The sequence below is a fragment of the Canis lupus genome, chromosome 9 (genome assembly GCF_003254725.2).
Source record: "Canis lupus dingo isolate Sandy chromosome 9, ASM325472v2, whole genome shotgun sequence".
NCBI classification, from domain to species: domain Eukaryota; kingdom Metazoa; phylum Chordata; class Mammalia; order Carnivora; family Canidae; genus Canis; species Canis lupus.
In genome coordinates this window covers 34,882,326-34,903,356 of record NC_064251.1, presented here as the reverse complement: position 1 = coordinate 34,903,356, position 21,031 = coordinate 34,882,326, and the positions used below count along the sequence as shown (strand labels likewise).

Sequence of the window (21,031 nt, the reverse complement as noted above, 5' to 3'; positions counted from 1 at the left end):
TTGGCCATTTGTATGTCTTCTTTGGAAAACTGTCTATTTAGGTTCATTGCCCATTTTAAAATTGGATTATTTGTGGGGGTTTTTTGGTGTGGAGTTGTATGAGTTCTTTTTATATTTTGGGTATTAACCCCTTATTGGATGTATCCTATGCAAATATCTTCTCCCATTGAGTAGATTGCCTTTTCATTTTGTTGACAGTTTCCTTCACCATGCAATTGGGTGTAGTCCCAGTAGTTTATTTTTACTTTAGCTTCCCTGTCTGAGGAGACATCACAAGAAAAATATTTCTACAGTCAGTGTCAAAGAAATTACAGCCTATACTTTCTTCTAGGAGTTTTATGGTTTTGGGGTTCACATTTAGGTCTTTAACCCATTTTGAGTTCATTTTTGTCTATGGTATAAAAAAGTGGTCCACTTTCATTCGTTTGTATGTGGCTGTTCAGTTTTCCTGGCACCATTTATTGAAGACACTGTCTTTTCCCCATTGTATATTCTTGAGTCCTCTGTCTTGGATTAACTGACCATATAAGTATGGATTTATTTCTGGGCTATTTTTTAAAAAGATTATTTATTTATTTATTCACGAGAGACACAGAGAGAGAGAGAGAGAGTCAGAGACACAGGCAGAGGGAGAAGCAGGCTCCATGCAGGGAGCCTGATGTGGGACTCGATCCCGGGTCTCCAGGATCAGGCCCTGGGCTGAAGGCAGTGCCAAACCATTGAGCCACCTGGGCTTCCCTATTTTTTTACTATTTATCTGTATGTTTATTTTTGTGCCAGTACCATACTGTTTTACTAAAGCTTTGTAGTATATCTTGAAATCTGGAGTCATGATTCCTTCAGCTTTGTTCTTTCTCAAGATTGCTTTGGCTATTTGGAGTCTTTGTGGTTCCATACAAATTTTAGGATTATTTTGTTCTAGTTCTGTGAAAATGGCATTTTGATAGGGATTGCATTGAATCTATAGATTGCTTTGGGTAGTATGGACATTTTAACAATATTAATTCTTCCAATCCATGAGCATGGAATATATTCACATTTCTTTGTGTTATCTTCAATTTCTTTCATTAATGTTTTTTTTTTTTTTAAGATTTTACTTATTTATTCAGAGAGAGAGAGAGAGAGAGAGAGAGAGGCAGGCAGAGACACAGGCAGAGAGAGAAGCAGGCTCCATGCAGGGAGCCTGATGTGGGACTCGATCCCAGTCTCCAGGATCACACCTTGGGCTGCAGGCAGCGCTTAACCGTGCTGCGCCACCGGGGCTACCCTCATTAATATTTTCTTAAAAAGCTGCTTTCTTGAGCTATAATTCACATACCATAAAATTCACCCTTTAAAAATGTACAGTTCAGTGGTTTTTAGATTCAGAGTTTTGCAGCTATAATGATAATCTACTTTCTGTCTGTATAGTCTCAATGGATTGGCTGTCTGAACGTGTCATATAAATGGAATCACAATATGTGGCCTTTTATGTCTTGGTTTTTTCACTTAGAATGTTTTATTTATTTATTTATTTATTTACTTACTTACTTACTTAGAATGTTTTAAAGGTTTACTCATGTTCTAGCATGAATCAGTACTTCATTCCTTTTTTTTTTTTTTTTTTAGAGTAGATACATGCCCAGTGTGGAGCCCAACACGGGGCCTGAATTCATGACCCTCAGATCAACACCTGAGCTGAGATCAAGAGTCAGACACTTAACTAACTGAGCCACTCAGGCACCCTACTTCATTCCTTTGTAGAGCTGAAAAATATTGTATGGCTGTATCACATTTTCTTATTCATTCATCAGTTAATAGTTTGGTTGTTTTTTCCTTTGGCTATTTTGATAATGCTACTATAAACATTCATGTACAAGTTTCTGTGTGGACATTTCCTTTCATTTCTCTTGGGTTTATACCTAAGAGCGGAATTGGTGGCCATATAGTAACTCTATGTTTAATATTTTAAGAAACTGCCTAATTGTTTTCCAAAGCAGTTGTACCATTTTACATTCTTTTTTTTTTCCATATTACATTCTTAGTTTTTTTTTCATTGTGGTAAAATACATGTAACATAAAATTTATCATTGTAACCATTTTTGAGTGTACAGTTCAGTTCAATTAATTACATTTGCATTGTTATGCAACCATCATCACCATCTCCAGAACTGAAGATGTCATCATCTGTCCAAACTGAAATTCTGTACCTATTAAACAATAGCCTTCCATTCCCAACTTCTTTCAATCCCTGGCAACCATCATTCTACTCTCTTTTCTATGAATTTAAGTCTAGGTAGGTACTTCATGTAAGTGGAGCCATATATCTATGCTTTCGTGGCTAGGTTATTTATTATCTCACTTAGTGTAATGTCAGTGTTCATCCACAGTGTAGCATGTATAATATTTTCCTTTTTAAGGCTGACTAATATTCCATAATATATATATATATATACACACACATATATATATATATACACCTCATATTTATTTATTTATTTTTAAAGATTTTATTATTTATTTATTCATGAGAGACACAGAGAGAGAGAGAGAGAGGCAGAGACATAGGCAGAGGGAGAAGCAGGGTCCATGCAGGGAGCCAGATGCGGGACTTGGTCCCGGGACTCCAGGATCACGGCACAAGCTGAAGGCAGACACTAACCACAGAGCCACTCAGGTGTTCCTATATACGTCATTTAAAAAATCCATTTATTTGTCATTGAACACTGGATTGCTTTCATCTTTTGGGTATTATGCTGCTATGTATCTGGGTATACATATATCTTTTTGAGTCCTTGTTTTTAACTCTTTTGTCCACACACACGCGCACACACCCCCCTAACGGTGGAATTGCTGATCATATGGTAATTCTCTGCCAAGTTTTGAGGAACTATAACTTCAAACACTTATCATATTTATCCAGTAACTCCACCTCCCCCTTTTTTTTAAAAAGATTTTATTTATTTATTTGAGAGAGTGACAGAGCAAGCATGAACAAGGTGGTGGGGGGGATGGGCAGAGGGAGAGGGAGAAGCAGACTCCCCTCTGAGCAGGGAGCTGATGCGGGGCTTGATCCCAGGACCCTGGGATCATGACCTGAGCCGAAGGCAGATGCTTAACCACCTGAGCCACCCAGGCGCCCTAACTCACCCTTTTTTGTGTTACATTTGGGAAGAAAACTATGATCTTAATGTTCATAGATTTCACTGACATTAGTTCTAATGATTATATATATACCAAGGAACAGGAAAATAAAGAACCAGTTACACTAACTTCTAATAGCTCTACATTGTGATAGAGGCAATACATTTTCATTGAACATTACTATGTACCAACCACTATGATGTGTCTGTTTGTGTATGTTCATACTCACATACATACATAAAATTTTGTTTAGATGCTTTATCTTTATTCTATTCTACTATGATTTGGAGTCTTAATAATTCTGCATAAAAGTCAACATATTTATTTAAAAGATTTTATTTATTTATTTATTTATTCATGAGAGACGCAGAGAGAGAAGCAGAGACATAGACAGAGGGAGAAGCCGGCTCCCTGCATGGAGCCTGATGTGGGACTTAATCACAGAACTCTGGGATCATGACCTGAGCTGGAGACGCTCAACAGCTGAGCCCCCCAGGTGTCCCAAAGTCAACATTTTTTTTTTTTTAAAGTCAACATTTTTAAACAGAATCTACTTAGATATAAAGATACAATAAACTACAAGCTTCTATTATAATGTTTTTAACCTGTATTTGTTCAAGAAAGGTAATTTTGTTTTCTTTTATGAGCATTTTACCTGTAAGTCTTTTAAATTTGTAATACAACTAATGGCGTATTTCCTTTCGATTCTTTTAAAAGACTTAATGTGTTGAGCTTTTTGCTTATTGGATTTTCTTTTCCCTCGTCACTAGCAGGATCATTACCTAGCACATCTTGTTTTTGGTTTTTTTGTTTTTTAAGGATTTATTTGAGAGAGAGAGAGAGCAAGAGAGAGCTAGAGCAGGGGGCTGGGAGAGGGAAAAGCAGGCTCCTCGCTGAGCAGAGATCTGAATGTGGGGCTTGATCCCAGTACCCTGGGACTATGACTTGAGCCAAAGGCAGACACTTAACTGACTGAGCCATCTAGGTACCCCTGAGCACATCTTGTATACTTCTATGACCTGTCATAAATGATCACCCACTTAAAATAAACAAGAGCCCAAAGGAATTGAAGTGTTACAGGCACAAAATTAAATAAAGTGCAACTAGTTTATAAACACTAAAGAAGAACACAGTGGCTCCCAAGAAGCTAATCACTCCAACAAAATAGGCTATGTGCACAATACTTTTTTTCCTCTGTTGTATGGTGCTAAGTTTTAAAAATCTACGTATCTTGATGCCTTGTTCACCAATTCTTTACCTGGATTGGTGGGTCATCAAGGATTAGTATACTGGCCACATTTTTCCCTCTATGAGTTTAGTTCTTGTCACATTTCTTTTTTCCGTGAATTTATGTTTGGAGAATTTATCATTCTTCTGATTTATATGAACAGGTCTCTGGGAAATTCACAACTGAGCTCCATTTCTAGTTACCTAAAGATCATTCATATTTATATAATCCACTATCATCTCACATTTGATCTCCTCTACCCTCATACCAATTTTTCTCCTAACTTTAAACTTTTATTCTTATCAAATTAGGTTTTGTAAATAATTTGAAAAGTCACAGAAGCACAAAGCATATAAGTACAAACAGTAATTCCTTGTTTCATACTTTACCACCCTCAAGCATGTCACCACTTTATTTCAGCATCTTCTTGTATTTACCTTTTTCTTTCTCTCTTTTTTTTAATTTTATTTATTTATTCATAAGAAACACACAGAGAGAAGCAGAGACATAGGCAGAGGGAGGAGAAGCAGGCTCAATGCAGGGAATCCAATATAGGACTCGATCCTGGTACTCCAGGATCACACCCTGAGCCAAAGGCAGATAGACGCTCAACCCCTGAGCCACCCAGGTGTCCCTACCTCCTTATTTCTAAATAATATGCTTGTGTTGCCATTTTTTTCCCCCAATCTGAAATTGATTTCCTGGATATAGGCTATTCTTGTTAAAATCCAAGATCTGTACTGTGATTTATGCAAATCAGTTAACTTCTGTGAACTTACTTACCTTGTCTATAAAATGGGGATATTACTATCTGCTCATAGGTTGAGAGAGGATAAAATAAGTAATATATATAATGTATTTAGAACAGTTTAGTCCAGAGTATGCACTATATCTTAGCTGCTGTTATTAATAATAACTTCTTGTTATGGAAGATAAAGATTAAATACTTTATAATTTCTTGCTCTATCCATATTCACTTCCACTTGGGCTGCTGCAACAAAATACCACAGACTTAGGACCTTATATACAACAGAAAGTTAGTTTCACAGTTCTGGAGGTGGAAGTCTGTGATCAAGGTGCCAGCATAGATAAGTTAGGGCCCTCTTTTGGGTCACAGACTTTTGGTTGTATGCTCAGAGCAGAGGGGATGATCTCTTGGGGCCTCTTCCATCAGAGTACTAATCTCATTTATGGTGGCTCTCCTCTCATGAAGTTATCACCTCCCAAATAACTCACCTCCAAATTACATCACCTTGGGGGTTAGGTACTTGAATGAATTTTGAGGGGTACTTGGTTGGCTCAGTCAGAAGAGCATATGACTCTTGATCTCAATGTCTTGAATTTAAGCCCCATGTTGGGTATAGAGATTACTAAAAAACAAACAACCAACCACAAAAAAAAACCCTAAAACAAAAGAAATAAACAAGTGAATTTTGGAGAGACATTCAGACCATAGCCATTAGGACTCTGCAAATACTGCTTTTATCAGTCATGTAATATACTATGTCTGCTTTTCCTGGAGCTTTTTTTAGTTGTTTTTTTTTTTTTCTGGAGCTAATAATTTTCTTTTTTCCCTTCAATTTACCTAATTTTTCTATGCATGTATCATTATTTCAGTCAGACTTTTTAAAGATTTATTTATTTATTTAAAAGATTTTATTTATTCATGAGGCACACACAGAGAGAGAGGTAGAGACATAGACAGAGGGAGAAGCAGGCTCCTCATAGAGAGCCTGATGCAGTACTCGATCCCTGGACCCAGGATCATGCCCTGAGCTGAGCCACTCAGTCATCCCAGATTTATTTATTGAAGAAAGAGCGAGCTAGCCAGGGGTGGGGCAGAGGGAGAAAGGGAGAATCTCAAGCAGGCTCTGTGAGCCTGCCTCGGGGCTTAATCTCATGACCTTGAGATCATTACCTGAGCCAAAGTCAAAAGAGTTGGACACTTAACTGACTGAGCCATCCAGGCACCCTAGCCTCAGATGGTTCTATCAGAACGGTAAAACTCTTGTTGACATTGTCAGACACATCACATGATTCCTAAGTTTCATTTTTTTCCACATCCCTCCCAGTGCTATCTATCCTCCTGCTGTATAGACCTCCTGTGTACCTGTTTCTGGGACTTCTTTTATTTATTTTTTAAAAAATTTTTAAAAAGATTTTATTTCTATTTATTTATTCATGAGAGACACAAAGAGAGAGGCAGAGACACAGGCAGAGGGAGAAGCAGGCTCCATGCAGGGAGCCCAATGTGGGACTTGATCCCAGGGCTCCGGGATCATGCCCCTAGCCAAAGGCAGGCACCCAATCACTGAGCCACCCAGGCATCCCTGTTTCTGGGATTTCTTTACCATCATTTCAGTAATTCTTTTTGCTTTATTTCTGGTTTGAATTATACATCTCATTCTTTCTTGGTTCATTTCCTTGATCAGGTGAAGCATATCCTTTAGAAGTTTCCTGAGGAAGAGTACATAAAAGGCCAACTTTCCGAGAAGTTGACTGTTTGGAAATGTCTTTATTTAATCTTTATTTAATCCTTTAGATGATGGATAGTTGGTTGAATAGGAAATACTAGACTGGAGATTATTTTCTCTTAACATAATTGTGTTATTTTAGCTTCCAGTGTTGTTGCTGAGAAACTCATGCCATACTAATTGTGTCTTCCTCCTTTTTTTACCCTCCCCCTTCCTTAACCCTTTTCTCTTGGAACTTTCAGAATATTTTATCCATACTCTAAAAATTTTTTTGGTCATTTTATGGTTATGGATAGGCCTTCTCATTAATTGTGCTATCATTTGGTGGGGCCCTTTACATGTAAAAACACATGCATTTGAAATCTCATAACTTTACTTAGCTATTGTATTCATAAGAAAAGACTTCACAGAAAAACCTCTTTTATGCTTTATCCCATCAGTGATTTACTGAACATCCTGGATCTATTCTCCATTTTTCTAATTGTTTCTTTCCTATCTTTTAGTAGTTTTTTGAACTGTATTTTCCAGTTTTTCTACTGTATTTCTTTGATCCACTGCAGTCTCTACCATCTAGAAACATGATGGGAAATAATACCTCTGAGGGTCAGAGGACAGATCTCAATATTATTGGGGTATACACTGAGTAGATTCCCAAAAAGGCATCTTAATATACACATTCCTTTATATACCAGATGATGCATTTGATGTCATCTATTATTCCTTTGTTCCTAACAAACATACCACTAAGATCTCTTAAATGTTTTCATGAGGTCTCTATGTTGTCCGTTTCCTATTTCTATTTCTTATACCATAGGTCTTGATCACTCCTTGCAGAAATATTTTATTTTAAAATCTTTTAAAAATATTTTATTTATTTATTTATGAGAGACACATAGAGGCAGAGACATAGGCAGAGGGAGAAGCAGGCTCTCCTCAAAGAGCCCCATGTGGGACTTGATCCCGGATCCCGGGATCACGCCCTGAGCAGAAGGCAGACGCTCAACCACTGAGCCACCAGGCGTCCTTGCAGAAATATTTTAATAGTCTTTAAGTTAGATTTTCTCTTCTTTTCCCTTCCTATGAGAATCATCTTTATTTACTATTTCCATCATTAAAAACAGAAACATCTCTAAGGAAATAGAGAATACAGGGCCATAAAATGAGTCTCTGCCATAGCCATGAGATAGGGTCCCTGAAGGAAATATCTGTAGAGTAGGAAACTAACAAAGGTAGTATAGTTTTATAAAAATCAAGACTTCATTTTAAGGTAGGAACAAGAAGGAAATAAGGCCTAAGAAAGGGTATCAAAATTATATGATATTGGGCAAACCTAACTTTTGATTGTTTACAATAATTTGGCAAAGGATACTAGTCTATGGGATGTTAAATTGGGGAAGTGTATTAGACCTACAAGATTGGTGGAAACGGAATGAGAAGAATCAGATTAGTTTTTTTTTTTAAATATTATATTTATTTATTCATGAGAGACACAGAGACAGAGAGAGGCAGAGAGAGAAGCCGGCTCCATGCAAGTAGCCCAATGTGGGACTTGATCCTGGGACCCCAAGATAATGCCTTGAGCCTAAGGCAGACACTCAACTGCTGAACCACCCAGGCGTCTCTGAAACTGGTTTTGAAGCAACAATAGAGTCAAGAGAAGGAGTGAATTTTGTTTTATTTACTTATTTTTTAATTTTATTTATTCATAGAGACACAGAGAGAGAGAGAGAGAGGCAAAGACACACGCAGAAGGAGAAGCAGGTCCCCTACAGGAAACCTGAGGTGGGACTCGATCCCGGGTCACCAGGATCACACCCCAGGCTGCAGGTGGCGCTAAACCGCCGCGCCACCGGGGCTGCCCTGAATTTCGTTTTAGAATAGGGAAGATCTATACATACTTGGAGTGTGTACAAAGGGAGATAATGCGGGGCACCTGGCTGGCTCAGTCAGAGGAGCACATGAGTCAGTTGTGAGTTTGAGCCCCACATTGAATGTAGGGATTTTTTTTTTTTCTTTCAAAGATTTTATTTATTTATTCATGAGACACAGAGAGAGGCAGAGACATAGACAGAGGGAGAAGCAGGCTCCTTGCAGGAAGCCCGATGTGAGACTCGATCCCGGGACCGGGATCATACTCTGAGCCAAAGGCAGATGCTCAGCTGCTGAGCCACCCAGACATCCCAGATGTAGGGATTACTAAAAAAATAAATAAATAAACAAAAACTTCAAAACAAAACAAAAAGTAGAGAGATATTGATAAGTCATAGAAATATAGGAAATTAAAGGCTCTGGAGGATTTGGGTAGCAAACAACAGTAATACTGGCAGTGTGACAGGCTGAGCAGGGATGAGAATGTCCATAGATGTTTTCCTTTTTTTTTAAAGATTTCATTTATTTATTCATGAGCGACACACACAGAGAGAGAGGCAGAGACACAAGCAGAGGGAGAAGCCAGCTCCATGCAGGAGCCTGATACGGGACTCGATCCCGGGATGCCAGGATCACGCCCTGGGCCGAAGGCAGGCGCTAAACCACTGAGCCACCCAGGGATTCCCCTTATGTTTTCCTTTTTGGATGAAAAGGCAGGAAGATGGAACTTCTTTTTTTTTTTTGGAAGATGGAACTTCTACTAATGTTTTCTGTTTTCTTGGTGTAGTAGTTGGTGAGGTCATGTGCCAAGAAGGGAGTGCATGGGAATTGGAGGAAGTGGAGAAAGTTTAGAATAGTGAATATTATAGGGCTTGCTAAGGAACCATCAGGGAATGAAAATTACCAAGTGGTGGAAAGGACCTTTTACAAAGGTCTTTTATGGAATGGTGTTTACATTCTAAAATGAATTTGAAAAACCAATGTAACCTATAAATATAATTGCTTGAGTTGGCATGATTTTGTATGGTGAGGTCAGTTGTTACTTAATACATACTTTAACCCCATGATAGATGTTTAAGAATTTTATAAGTGGTTTTATTTTTAAATTCTCTTATTGTTTAAGAACAAATCAAAATAGTTCCTTTAGTCACCTTCTGAATAGTATTTATTATTGTATTGTTAAAATACCATGTAATTATCGTGAAATATGTATTAAATGTTATATATCTTATGGGAGTTTTTTTTTAATGTCACTTATTTGCTTATTTTAATATTCCTATTTTGTGTGCATGTGTAGGTTATTTCTGTACCTAAGCTTTAATTTCCTTGAGAATAGGATCTAGGTCTTATGCTTTTTTTTTCCCCTCCTCCCATCCTTTGTTACATAGTTACATAATTAATTATATACTGTTCAATTAAATTGATGGTAGAATTAAATGGATGGTGTTGTATATATTTTAATCCTTAAAAGAAGCTTAATTTTTCCTTTTCATGATTTAATATATATATTACTTTCTTCCTGATGTAGAAAAATCCAGTTACACTCTTAAAGGAATTGTCAGCAGTAAAGTCTCGATATCAAACTTTGCATGCACGCTTTAAACCAATAGCTGCAGAGCAGAAAGAAACTAAGAACCGCATTTGTGCTACTGTCAATAAGACTATGATCATGATACAAGAACTACAAAAGCAAACAGACCTGGAGGTAATGCTTTCAATTGACAAGTTGGATTTGTAGACTTTTAATTCTGAGTGTCTTTTTGAAAGATAAATCCCTGTTAACTTTCATTTTGAGATTCTGGAGTCTTAGTTTAACTGTTGATAAAAATGAGATTTTTTTGATTCCTGAAGTATAAAATAGCTCTTTTGTTTTAAAATAAGCATGTCTGGGCACCTGAGTGGCTTAGTCTGTTAAGCATCTGCTCAGGTCATGATCTCAGGGTCCTGGGATCGAACCCTGTAGAGAGCCCTGCTGAGCAGGGAGCCTGCTCGTGCTCTCTTTAATAAATAAATAAAATCTTTTTTAAAAGATTTAAAAAAAATAAGCAGGGATGACTGGCTGGCTCAGTGGTTGAGTGTCTGCCTTTGACTCAGGGCGTGATCCCAGGGTCCGGGCTTGAGTCCTGCATCAGGCTCTGTGCAGGGAGCCTGCTTCTCCCTCTGCCTATGTCTCTGCCTCTCTCTCTCTATCTCTCATGAATAAATAAATAAAATCTTAAAAAATAAAAAAATAAGCACATGGACTTGACGTGGTTAATAAAGAAGTGTGCTATCTTGAATTATATAGCCATGTTAGAAGAGAAAACTTGCTAATACTTATTAAATCTACCAATTTTGTAGTTCCTGTAAGAACTAGTGAAACTGAGAAATGTGGAAAGCATCTATACCAGTGACTTTTCAAATTCTCCTTTTCTTAAATTGGGTTGGTGAGCTTAGTAAGATGGACCTTCATTCTCTCCCTTCATTCCCTATACTCTTCTGATTTCATGTGAATATCCTTGAAATTATCAACTTCTATCACTGATTGTGTAAAACTCTTCAGATATAATGGAGTAAAAAAAAAAACAATATGAGCTGCTGACATAGGCACTATATCTCAAATAGCTGACTGAAGGATTTGTAAATTTTCATTTATTATTAAGGCAAAGTTGAGGGCTTTCAAAAGAAAAGATAGCCTGTATGTAGTTGGAATCATAAAGCAGAACTTAATGATATGGACAAAAGATGGCCAACAGATTTTTATATCTGGTGTCAACTGTAATCATTTTTTTTAAAGATTTTATTTATTTATTCATGAGAGACACAGAGAGAGAGAGAGAGAGGCATAGACACAGCCCTAGGGAGAAGCAGGCTCCATGCAGAGAGCCCGACATGGGACTCGATCCTCCATCTCCAGGATCGCACCCTGGGCTGAAGGCGGCGCTAAAGCGCTGAGCCACCCAGGCTGCCCTCAACTGTAATCATTAACTGGTAATAGCTATTTAGAGGGCTGAATTGAGGAACTGTGTCTGGGCATTGCACAAAAGCTATCTGCTGTGGGCATGCAGCTAGGGGCAGCATACATGTTTGTTTGTTTGTTTTGCCAACCATGAGCTATATTTGGTTTAAGATATTTGAATTATGGGCTTGTAGTGAGAGAAATCTCAAAGGTTGATTACCGAGGTTAATTTGGTCAATAATTCTTTAATATTACAAATGGCAGAAAAGAGAACAATACTTGATTAAAATTATAAAATGATCTTAGATGTATCTCAGATGTTATATGCTTCATATATTACATCATTGGGAGATGAATAGTAGAGGAGGAAAGAGCAATTAAAAAGGGCACAGGGAATAGGAAGTAGGAAACTTAAAACATTAAAGGTGGTGACATATACTAATAATGCAAAAAAATATGTATATAACTGTTATAAATATGACTCAAGTTGCATACTCTTCATAGTATGCAATCAGAACTTGAAAATAGGGCAGCGCAGATGGCTCAGCGGTTTAGTGCCGCCTTCAGCCCAGGGTGTGATCCTGGAGACCTGGGATCGAGTCCCATGTCAGGCTCCCTGCATGGAGCCTGCTTCTCCTTCTGCCTGTTTCTCTGCCTCTCTCTCTCTCTTTCTCTCTTTCTGTTTCTCTCATGAATGAATAAATAAATAAGATCTTTATTAGAAAAAAATAAAAAAGGACTTGAAAATAGAGGCACATAAACTTGTTCTAAGGAAACAAATCTTGAGAAGAGATTAGGTATATATAGTTCTGGATGTACGTATCAACATATAAGTATAGAAATCCATAAATTTATTGAAGCACAGGATAAATTTAGGTGAGTGAAAAAAAGAGAAAAGTGATATTTTGTTTTGTTTTTTAAAAGATTTTATTTATTCATGAGAGACACAGAGAGAGGCAGAGCCATAGGCAGAGAGAAGCAGACTCCATGCAGGGAGCCCAATGTGGGACTCGATCCCAGGACTCCAGGATCATGCCCTGAGCTGAAGGCAGACACCTAACTGCTGAGCCACCCAGGCGTCCCAGAAAAGTGATATTTTGGATATTAACTAAAAATTTTCCCCATTGGATACAATAAATAGTTGCTATATTTCTGACTGAGATTTAAAAATGGTGCAGAAAATAGTTATAATGATTTTTAATCATCTAAACATCTATAACGGTCTTCATTCAGTTAAAAGTAGTATCTGCAATGAACAATAATTATATTGAAGGTAGATAGCTTTCTACCTTAGCATAGGGAGCTTTTACTTTGAATCATATAATTACAAATAAGGAGAAATGACTGAAAGGTTGGTTATAAACCTTGAAAAAAAGAGATCATATTTTAGATTCAATGATGGCCATATTGCAATATGTTGGATATAGTGGATCTTGTATCTACTACTTTAAAAATGAGATAGTAGAAAGTTTAGAGAAAATTTTCATGATCAAAATGTGAAGAAAAGGATGACATCTGTAGAGAGTTATAAAACCAGAAATAGTTCTATGAGCCCAGCGTTTAAAGGACATGTAAGGTAGACCTCATAAAGGAAATATTAAAAGAGGTATATCAGGGGTGCCTGGGTGGCTCAGTCAGTTAAGTATCTGCCTTTGGCTTAGTTCATTATCTTCGGGTCCTGGGATCAAGCCCTGCATCGCTGAGCAGGGAGCCTGCTTCTCCCTCTCTCTTTGACACCACCCTACTTGTGTGTCCATGCATGAGCATGCACTCTCTCTCTGTCTCAAAGAAATAAAATATTTAAAAGGGGGGGAGCATATCACTCATAGGGACAGTACTGTGAGGATACTTAAGAAAGTCAAATTAAGTCCAGGCTTCTGAAATATTCTAAAATCACCGAAAGGGCCTTTAAAATTATTTTGGGAACATGAAAAACAAGAAAGGGATAAGCCTACTTAGGGCAAATAGTGCTCTGTTTATGTATAGACAACAGAAAACAGATAGTAAAACTGTTCATATATTATTTTGCTATAATCTATCAAGATGCATAGTTTTTCATTTGCAAGGACAGAAAATATATTTGAATTGATAATACTAAAAAAAAAAGCACATGGATTGATAATACTAAAAAACAAATAGGGAAGTGAGGACAGAAAATGAGGTGAAAGGAAGGGAATATATAAATTTCTTCATCTGTTTAGTTAATATGAAGATGTTAAAGGTTTTTTTTTTTTTTTAAAAGATTATTTATTTTAGAAAGAAAGTAGGTGAGCAGGGAGAGAAGCAGAGAGAAAGCCGATTCCCTGCTGAGTGGGGAGACCCAAGTAGGGCCCTGTCTCCCCACCTACAGATCATGACCTGAGTCAAAACCAAGAGTTGGATGCTTAACTGACTGAGCCAAGCAGGTGCCCCAAGATATTAAGATTTAAATACACTTAATTATAAAGGTGACCACCAAAAGATCCAAAAAAAAAAAAAAAAAGACTAGATTTATTCCAAAATAAAAATTAGCAAAACAAACCCCCAAAACAAATATAATTCAAAAGGTATTAAAAATAGAATGGAGCACCTGGGTGGTGTAGTCAGTTTAGTGTCCAGCTCTTAGCTTAGGCTCAGGTTGTAATCTCGGGGTCATGAGATTGAGCCCCCTCCCTCACATTGGGCTCTGCATTAGGCCTGAGGCCTGCTTAAGATTCTCTCTCTCTCTCCTTCTGCCCACCTTGCTCTTTTGTACACACTCTCTAAAAAAAAAAAAAAAAGAAAAACACAAAACCTAAAAACCCAGAGTGTGTGGTATTTTACTGAAACATTTGTGTTAAGGAACAAAATTGTCTACGAGTTTTGGATTGGTTAATTCCTGGACAAATTATTTGAAAGTTTATGAAATAGGTGGTCTGAAATCTCTTGAATAGTTATCACAAAGAGAAACATGGACTCACAGAGAAAAAAGTCTCTCCAGAACCATTTCTATTTTTGAGATAGAAGAAGAAAATTCTGTAATTATTTGGATTGAACTAAGGCATATGATTGTTTTTCTTTTTAGGCCATGTGAATATTTTTGGTAAATGTTGATCAGCCAAACCAACTAGGTAGCCCAATCCCCACATGTGGCTATGTAAATTAAAATGTAAAGAAATTAAATTTAAAAATTCAGTTTTTCATCTACTGATTGATTGGATAGCACAGATATAGGATATTTTCAGCACCACAGAAAGTTCTATCAGACAGCACTGCCCTAGAGATTATTCTGTAGGTATGGTGTTTTCCAGATTTGGTAGTCTCTAGAGATGACCTATATAGTTAGAACTATTTGATTCTTCATGCTGTACCTCCTATAATTTCCCCATTAATCCTTTGTTTTAGCTAGCCTGTTGGTTAGTACTCTGTGGAAGTCCTTTATAAACTTCCCTTTGTCTTTTCTTCATCCCTTTGCTTTTGTTCCTACCTGCTCTTGGTGGATACTGTTTGCTGGGTGGTTTTCTCAGCTTCTGTTCTCTCCCTTGCTGCCTAATAGAATACTGATTTTCTTGAGACATGTTCCATCCCTCACTTGTGCCTGAGGCAAAGTTGGTGCTTTCCTCAGCTTACTGGGGTTGTATCTGATTGGCAAGTGGAATGGATTTTCCTTTAACTAACATTAGTTCAGGAATGGGTTTGTAACCCATATGACATGTGAGGAGGAAACGTTTGGAAGTAGGAAATTGAGTTTTTTCACTGCTGAGAGACTCCTGGGAAGAGAAAACTTCTCCTAAACATTGTGTATAGATGTGATGCCTAGTACTGCTCAGGCCATTTTTTCCTATCATTCTGAGGATAAAGCCACCAGCAGGGTTATTAGAGAAGGTGAAAGAAACCAAATCTTACGTTGAGCTGAATAAACCAGACCTGAAGTCTGTCTGCCCTTTTTTTGTATTTAATGTGCAATGATAATGTTTTGTTATTTATCCATTTTGAAATGTGTTCCTGTTACTTGCAGCTAAAAACATCTCAATTATCCTTCAAAATTTAGTCACATCTCTACTTCTGAGGAATCTTCCAGACTATTTTGTTCATATTTTTTTCAAAATGCTTTTAGAATATGGCATTCAAACGTGACTTCTTTAGTTTTGTTAAATTACAGTCCTTAAACTGTTTGATTTATTGGTCGTGTTTCTTCAACTTAATTCCAAGTTCTTTGAAAGCTCAAACGTTAAAAATACCCAGTATGTATAGACAGCCAAAAATTTATCTTTTTCCTGCCTTCCTAAATTTGTGATCGTAGGCATAGTATGAGTTTATGGAAACCTAAAAAAGAAGTTAATTAAATGAAACAGATTTTAGAGATTTTGAAATAAAGATTTTTGTCATTTGTTTTCTAGCTGTCACCACTGACTAAAGAAGAAAAAACTGCAACAGAGCAATTAAAATCTTTCATGTCAGACTTATGAAGAAATTGACTTCAAATGGGAATTCCAATGGAGAAGAGATTAATTCCAGAAAGATTTAAGAAGATGTCTTGTTAGCACTTGATTGGGGGATGGTGAAGAAGATTTGTCTGGGGTGATTGGATAATGATGCCTTTCGTAAGAGAGGGACTATCACAAGGGCAGATAATATATGAATAAAGTTCAGCCAAAAGGATGGAATAGGAATAAAGGGATTTAAAAATATATATGCACACAAACTTAGTCTTATAATTTCAGGCAAGGAAGTCACATAACACTGTTTTGCATCTGTTTTTGTGTAATTGGGATAACACTGATGTCCTGGCCTATCATGAAAGGATATTTATGTACCATCAGTCAGTCAGATGTGAATTAGCATGCTTTGGAAATTAAAGGATAGAAAAAATATTTGTATTACATTATGTGTATGATTTTATATTTGAAAATTCTGATTATAGATAATAGTCACTTTATTGATGAGACTGCTAATATGTGATCTCTAGACCTCCACAAAAGCTAACTTTAGTAATAATAAATTGGATTTTCTGTGACATCCTCACTTTTTTTTTCCCTATTCCTTCTGCCTGCTAATGTTAAGCAATGTGAACTCTGCTTTCAAATGTTGTTTGAGATTGTCCCTGTTGTGTATCAAAGTACCTTTGTTCTCCTTCAGCCTGTATTAACTGTAATTGTTCATTCTGTATGAAAGCTAAGAAACTGAAATCAGAGGATCACTGGCAACTACTACTTGCCAGTTTGTGTATATATGTGTTTGTGTGTGAATTTCTCTATTTTTTTTTTAAATTTATTTATGATAGTCACACACAGAGAGAGAGAGAGAGAGAGAGAGAGGCAGAGACATAGGCAGAGGGAGAAGCAGGCTCCATGCACCGGGAGCCTGACGTGGGATTCGATCCCGGGTCTCCAGGATCGCTCCCTGGGCCAAAGGCAGGCGCTAAACTGCTGCGCCACCCAGGGATCCCAAATTTCTCTATTTTTTTTTTTGTTTGTTTTTTGTTTTTTGTTTTTAAATTTCTCTATTTTTAAATAACTATTGGTATTAAGGTCATCATAGGGATAGATCTGGATACAAAGATGTCAATCACAGGATTATTTATACTAGCAATACACACACATACCTGGCTAATGGTAGGTAAACAGGAAAATAAATCATGGTGTATCCATATATTAAGAAGTCAAGCTGCCCCAGTAACTTATTACTATTAATGTTCTGGGAAATGCTGAAGCTATATTAAATGGGGGAGGGGAAAGCAGAGATTGCAGTTTTATAATTAAGATTGTGCTAGTGGCTCAGCAGTGAGTGTCTGCCTTTGGCTCAGGGCATGATCCTAAGGTTTGGGATCGAGTCACACATTGGGCTCCTAGTGGTGAGCCTGCTTCTCCCTTTACCTATGTCTCTGCCTCTTTCTCTGTGTCTCTCATGAATAAATAAATACAATCTTAAAAAAAAAAAAAAGATTGGGCTTTGGAGTCTGAGATGTAAATAGCAGTTTTTAAATTCTAGCTATGTGATCCTGAGCAAATCACTTAACTTCTGGGTGTCACGATGGCTGGAAGCACAATGAGATGGTAAAGTGTTTGAGTTTGATAATTAGTTATCCTTCAGTGAATATTTCTGTGTATAGTAAAAATGAAGCATTGAAAAGACTAGGAAAAATGCATCAAATATTAGTTCTGCAGGTTATAGAATTATATTTTCATATAATTAAAAATTTGTTATGAACATCTTACTTTCCATTAACAAATCTGTAATACATGACAAGTGGCTGGGAGAGTAGCTTCAGTTAAAATTGTGCGGTGTAGTTTGAATATTTGAAGAACAGAAAACCCTCTTTTTAAAATTAGAAATAAGTCATACTTCAATAACATTTTCTTCAGTACTCAGTTAATATTAAGGGGAAGTTTTTGTCATGGAATGGCTCTGGGATGTGATATTGATTGGTAGAATTGAAAAATGTAGCATCATAAAGAAGTCACAACCAGTTTCTGGAATTTTTCCTCTGTAACTTCCTATACAGGTATCTTCTAAATGTTGGTTCTTTCCCTCAGCCCCTTTAAAATTGTTATCTGTGCACTTCTCTATATATTCTTTTGTTTCCCAAGCTTCGTTTATTGATTCTGTCAAATTCCCAAATATAACTTCTTCCATTAGATTTAGAATATTCACACTGATCATGTCCAGAGTACTTACTGATATATTTTGTCAATGACCACTGTTCTGTTACTGGAATTAAAAGTTTGCATCCACAATAGCCAAACTGTGGAAGGAGCCTCGGTGTCCATCGAAAGATGAATGGATAGAGAAGATGTGGTTTATGTATACAATGGAATATTCCTCAGCCATTAGAAACGACAAATACCCACAATTTGCTTCAACGTGGATGGAACTGGAGGGTATTATGCTGAGTGAAGTAAGTCAATCGGAGAAGGACAAACAGTGTATGTTCTCATTCATTTGGGGAATATAAATAATAGTGAAAGGGAATATAAGAGAAGGGAGAAGAAATGTGTGGGAAATATCAGAAAGGGAGACAGAACATAGACTCCTCACTCTGGGAAACGAACTAGGGGTGGTGGAAGGAGAGGAGAGGGTGGGGGTGAATGGGTGACGGGCACTGAGGGGGACACTTGACAGGATGAGCACTGGGTGTTATTCTGTATGTTGGTAAATTGAACACCAATAAAAAATTAATTTATTAAAAAAAAAGTTTGCATCCCTAGATCTTTAGCTAATAAAATCTTTCTGAAATATTCATAGTATCCAACCTCCACTTTATCTTCACTCTTACTACCCTTAGATCCTTTACTTCTCATCGTAATTATTTTCTATGGGACTATAGTGTTTTTACGTCTTAAGTTATAAGTAATACAAATTAATTTTAATTTATACCTTAATACAAATTTAATGTTAGGTAGTTAAAAATATAAGTACTCCTACTCTCCAGAATTGATCTGCAATCTCTTCAGATGTTTCTACATATATGAAAATTAAAAATAATTTTTTTACAAAAATAAGATGATACTATACCTACTCTAGCTGCAGTTTTTTTTTCATTGTAAATATATTGTGGATATTTTCATGCCACGCATCTATTCTTTTGAACAGCTGTAATATATGGATATATCAGGATTCTTCCAGTTCCTTATTGATGCGCATTGATAAGACTATAATAGAGAGGTTAGATTTGCGGGGTTGGGGAAAGGCAGCCAAGTTCTGCCCTGAAGGAATTTTTTTTTTTTTTTTTTTTAAGATTTTAGTTATTCGTTTGAGAGAATGAGCTCAAGCAGGGGGAAAGAGGCAGATGGGGAGGCACACTGTTGCTGAGCAGGGAGCCCCAGGCTGGACTCAATCCCAGGACCCAGGGATCAGGGCCTGAGCCAAAGGCAGACCCTTAATCACTCAGTCACCCAGGCATCCTGGCCTTTAAGAGGGATTCGAAGGAGGCATATCACAGATTTCCCAACTCCCATGCCGTAGCTTAGCATCTTGCCAACTACTTTTTTGCTTAAGTTAGCCAGAATCTGACTTTGTGGTTGCAACTAATGACCCCTAACTAATTGTATAGGTTTTCCAATTTTTCACTATTAACGAACTACTCCAATAAATCTTTAAACATTTTTGGATTCTTGGGCAAATATATGTTAGTACAAGAATTTAATATTTATATGTAGTAATTTGTCTTATTTTTTTCACTTCTCATTACTCTTTGAATCCCAAGTACAATACTGTGTTCCACAAATAATTTAATTGAGGTGAAATTCACGTACCAAAATTAAGTAAAACCATTATTAAAGTGTACAATTGAGGGTATTTTAGTACAAATGGTGATGTGCAAACACCACAACCATAAAAAATTTCTAAAGAACTTTTCAGTCACAAATTAATCCTACTAAATTATATCCCTGTCCATGGCTTACCTAGTAAAAAGGAAATCGTTGGGGATCCCTGGGTGGCTCAGTGGTTTGGCCCTGCCTTTGGCCCAGGGCGTGATCCTGGAGTCCCCAGATGGAGTCCCGCATCGCTCCCTGCATGGAGCCTGCTTCTCCCTCTGCCTGTGTCTCTGCCTCTCTCTCTCTGTGTCTCTCATGAATAAATAAATAAAATCTTTTTAAAAAAAATTGTTGCCCATTACAAGATCGTCCAAATCTCTTGATACTTAAGAACTTCTTTCAAGAATATTGCTGATTCTTTACATGTGCACTCTAGATTGGGATAAGTGTAAATAGTTCGCAGTATTTCAGAGGAAAATTTAAATTCAAATTAAGAATTTGATGTAAGCCCTTTGTCTCACACCTTCAATTCCTGCAATCTTAGACCTACATTGGCAGAAAATTGCATGAAGAAACATAGGAAAGCTGAACAGAGGCGACACTTGCATTTTCCGTAGTCCCAGTGCGACAGCTCACCTCAGGCGGCAAGAGATGCAGTGTGGAGTGGTGTGGATCTGATCTCTACAGTCTGGTCCCATTCTCCTAACCCTAGGCTTCAAAATCTGGAGCTTTGCTGGAGTAGCCGGGGCGGAAGTCTCAATACCCGAGACTCTGGCCTTCTTTCCGGGGCAAGAACTACTAGCCACGAATCCTATACATCATGGTTTCTCAAAGGTGCGGGCCACACAGGCCACCTGCAGCCAAATCAGCGACCGCGGCTGTCGAGGACGTTGATTTCGTGGAGCCGCACCCGAGAATCACAGTCTGAATACCTAGGGGTGTGGCTTCGGAGTAAGTTTCCCACAGCACTCCAGGTGGTTCCGGTCTTTGGCGCGCTAACGTTTGAGACCGGTGGAGCGCCGCTCTTCCCGGGCAGCGGGGCTGAAGAGGCTGCGCAGAAACAAGCGCCAAGTTCTCAGCCGCCTGCGTTAGGCCGGCGCCAAAGGCACGCAGCGCTGCGCTCGCTAGCAGCCAAATCTCGTGTGCGCCCCCGCACCGCGGGAACTTAGTCGCCCGCCTCTCC

At 37.6% G+C, this 21,031-nt stretch overlaps 2 protein-coding genes and 1 long non-coding RNA gene across 5 annotated transcripts in view; 2 read left to right on the top strand and 1 right to left on the bottom strand.

Annotated features, from left to right (window-relative positions):
• LOC118355641 (oligosaccharyltransferase complex subunit OSTC-like) overlaps positions 1 to 1,861 on the top strand; it is a 15,027-nt gene extending 13,166 nt beyond the window's left edge. The window contains exon 3 of the mRNA XM_049114153.1: positions 1,609 to 1,861. The gene's annotated coding sequence lies outside the window, so the exon portion shown is untranslated. The remainder of the gene's footprint in view (positions 1 to 1,608) is intronic.
• The window catches only part of SKA2 (spindle and kinetochore associated complex subunit 2), a 35,914-nt gene extending 19,307 nt beyond the window's left edge, over positions 1 to 16,607 (top strand). For all 3 annotated transcript variants that reach the window (XM_025440892.3, XM_035720384.2, XM_025440891.3), the window contains 2 exons: positions 10,223 to 10,399; positions 15,991 to 16,607. In XM_025440892.3, the coding sequence (XP_025296677.1) occupies positions 10,223 to 10,399; positions 15,991 to 16,059 (246 nt within the window). In that variant the 3' untranslated portion in view covers positions 16,060 to 16,607. The remainder of the gene's footprint in view (positions 1 to 10,222; positions 10,400 to 15,990) is intronic.
• The window catches only part of LOC112655676 (uncharacterized), a 23,626-nt gene extending 2,595 nt beyond the window's left edge, over positions 1 to 21,031 (bottom strand). The window contains exon 1 of the long non-coding RNA XR_003133819.3: positions 20,485 to 21,031. This is a non-coding gene — a long non-coding RNA (uncharacterized LOC112655676). The remainder of the gene's footprint in view (positions 1 to 20,484) is intronic.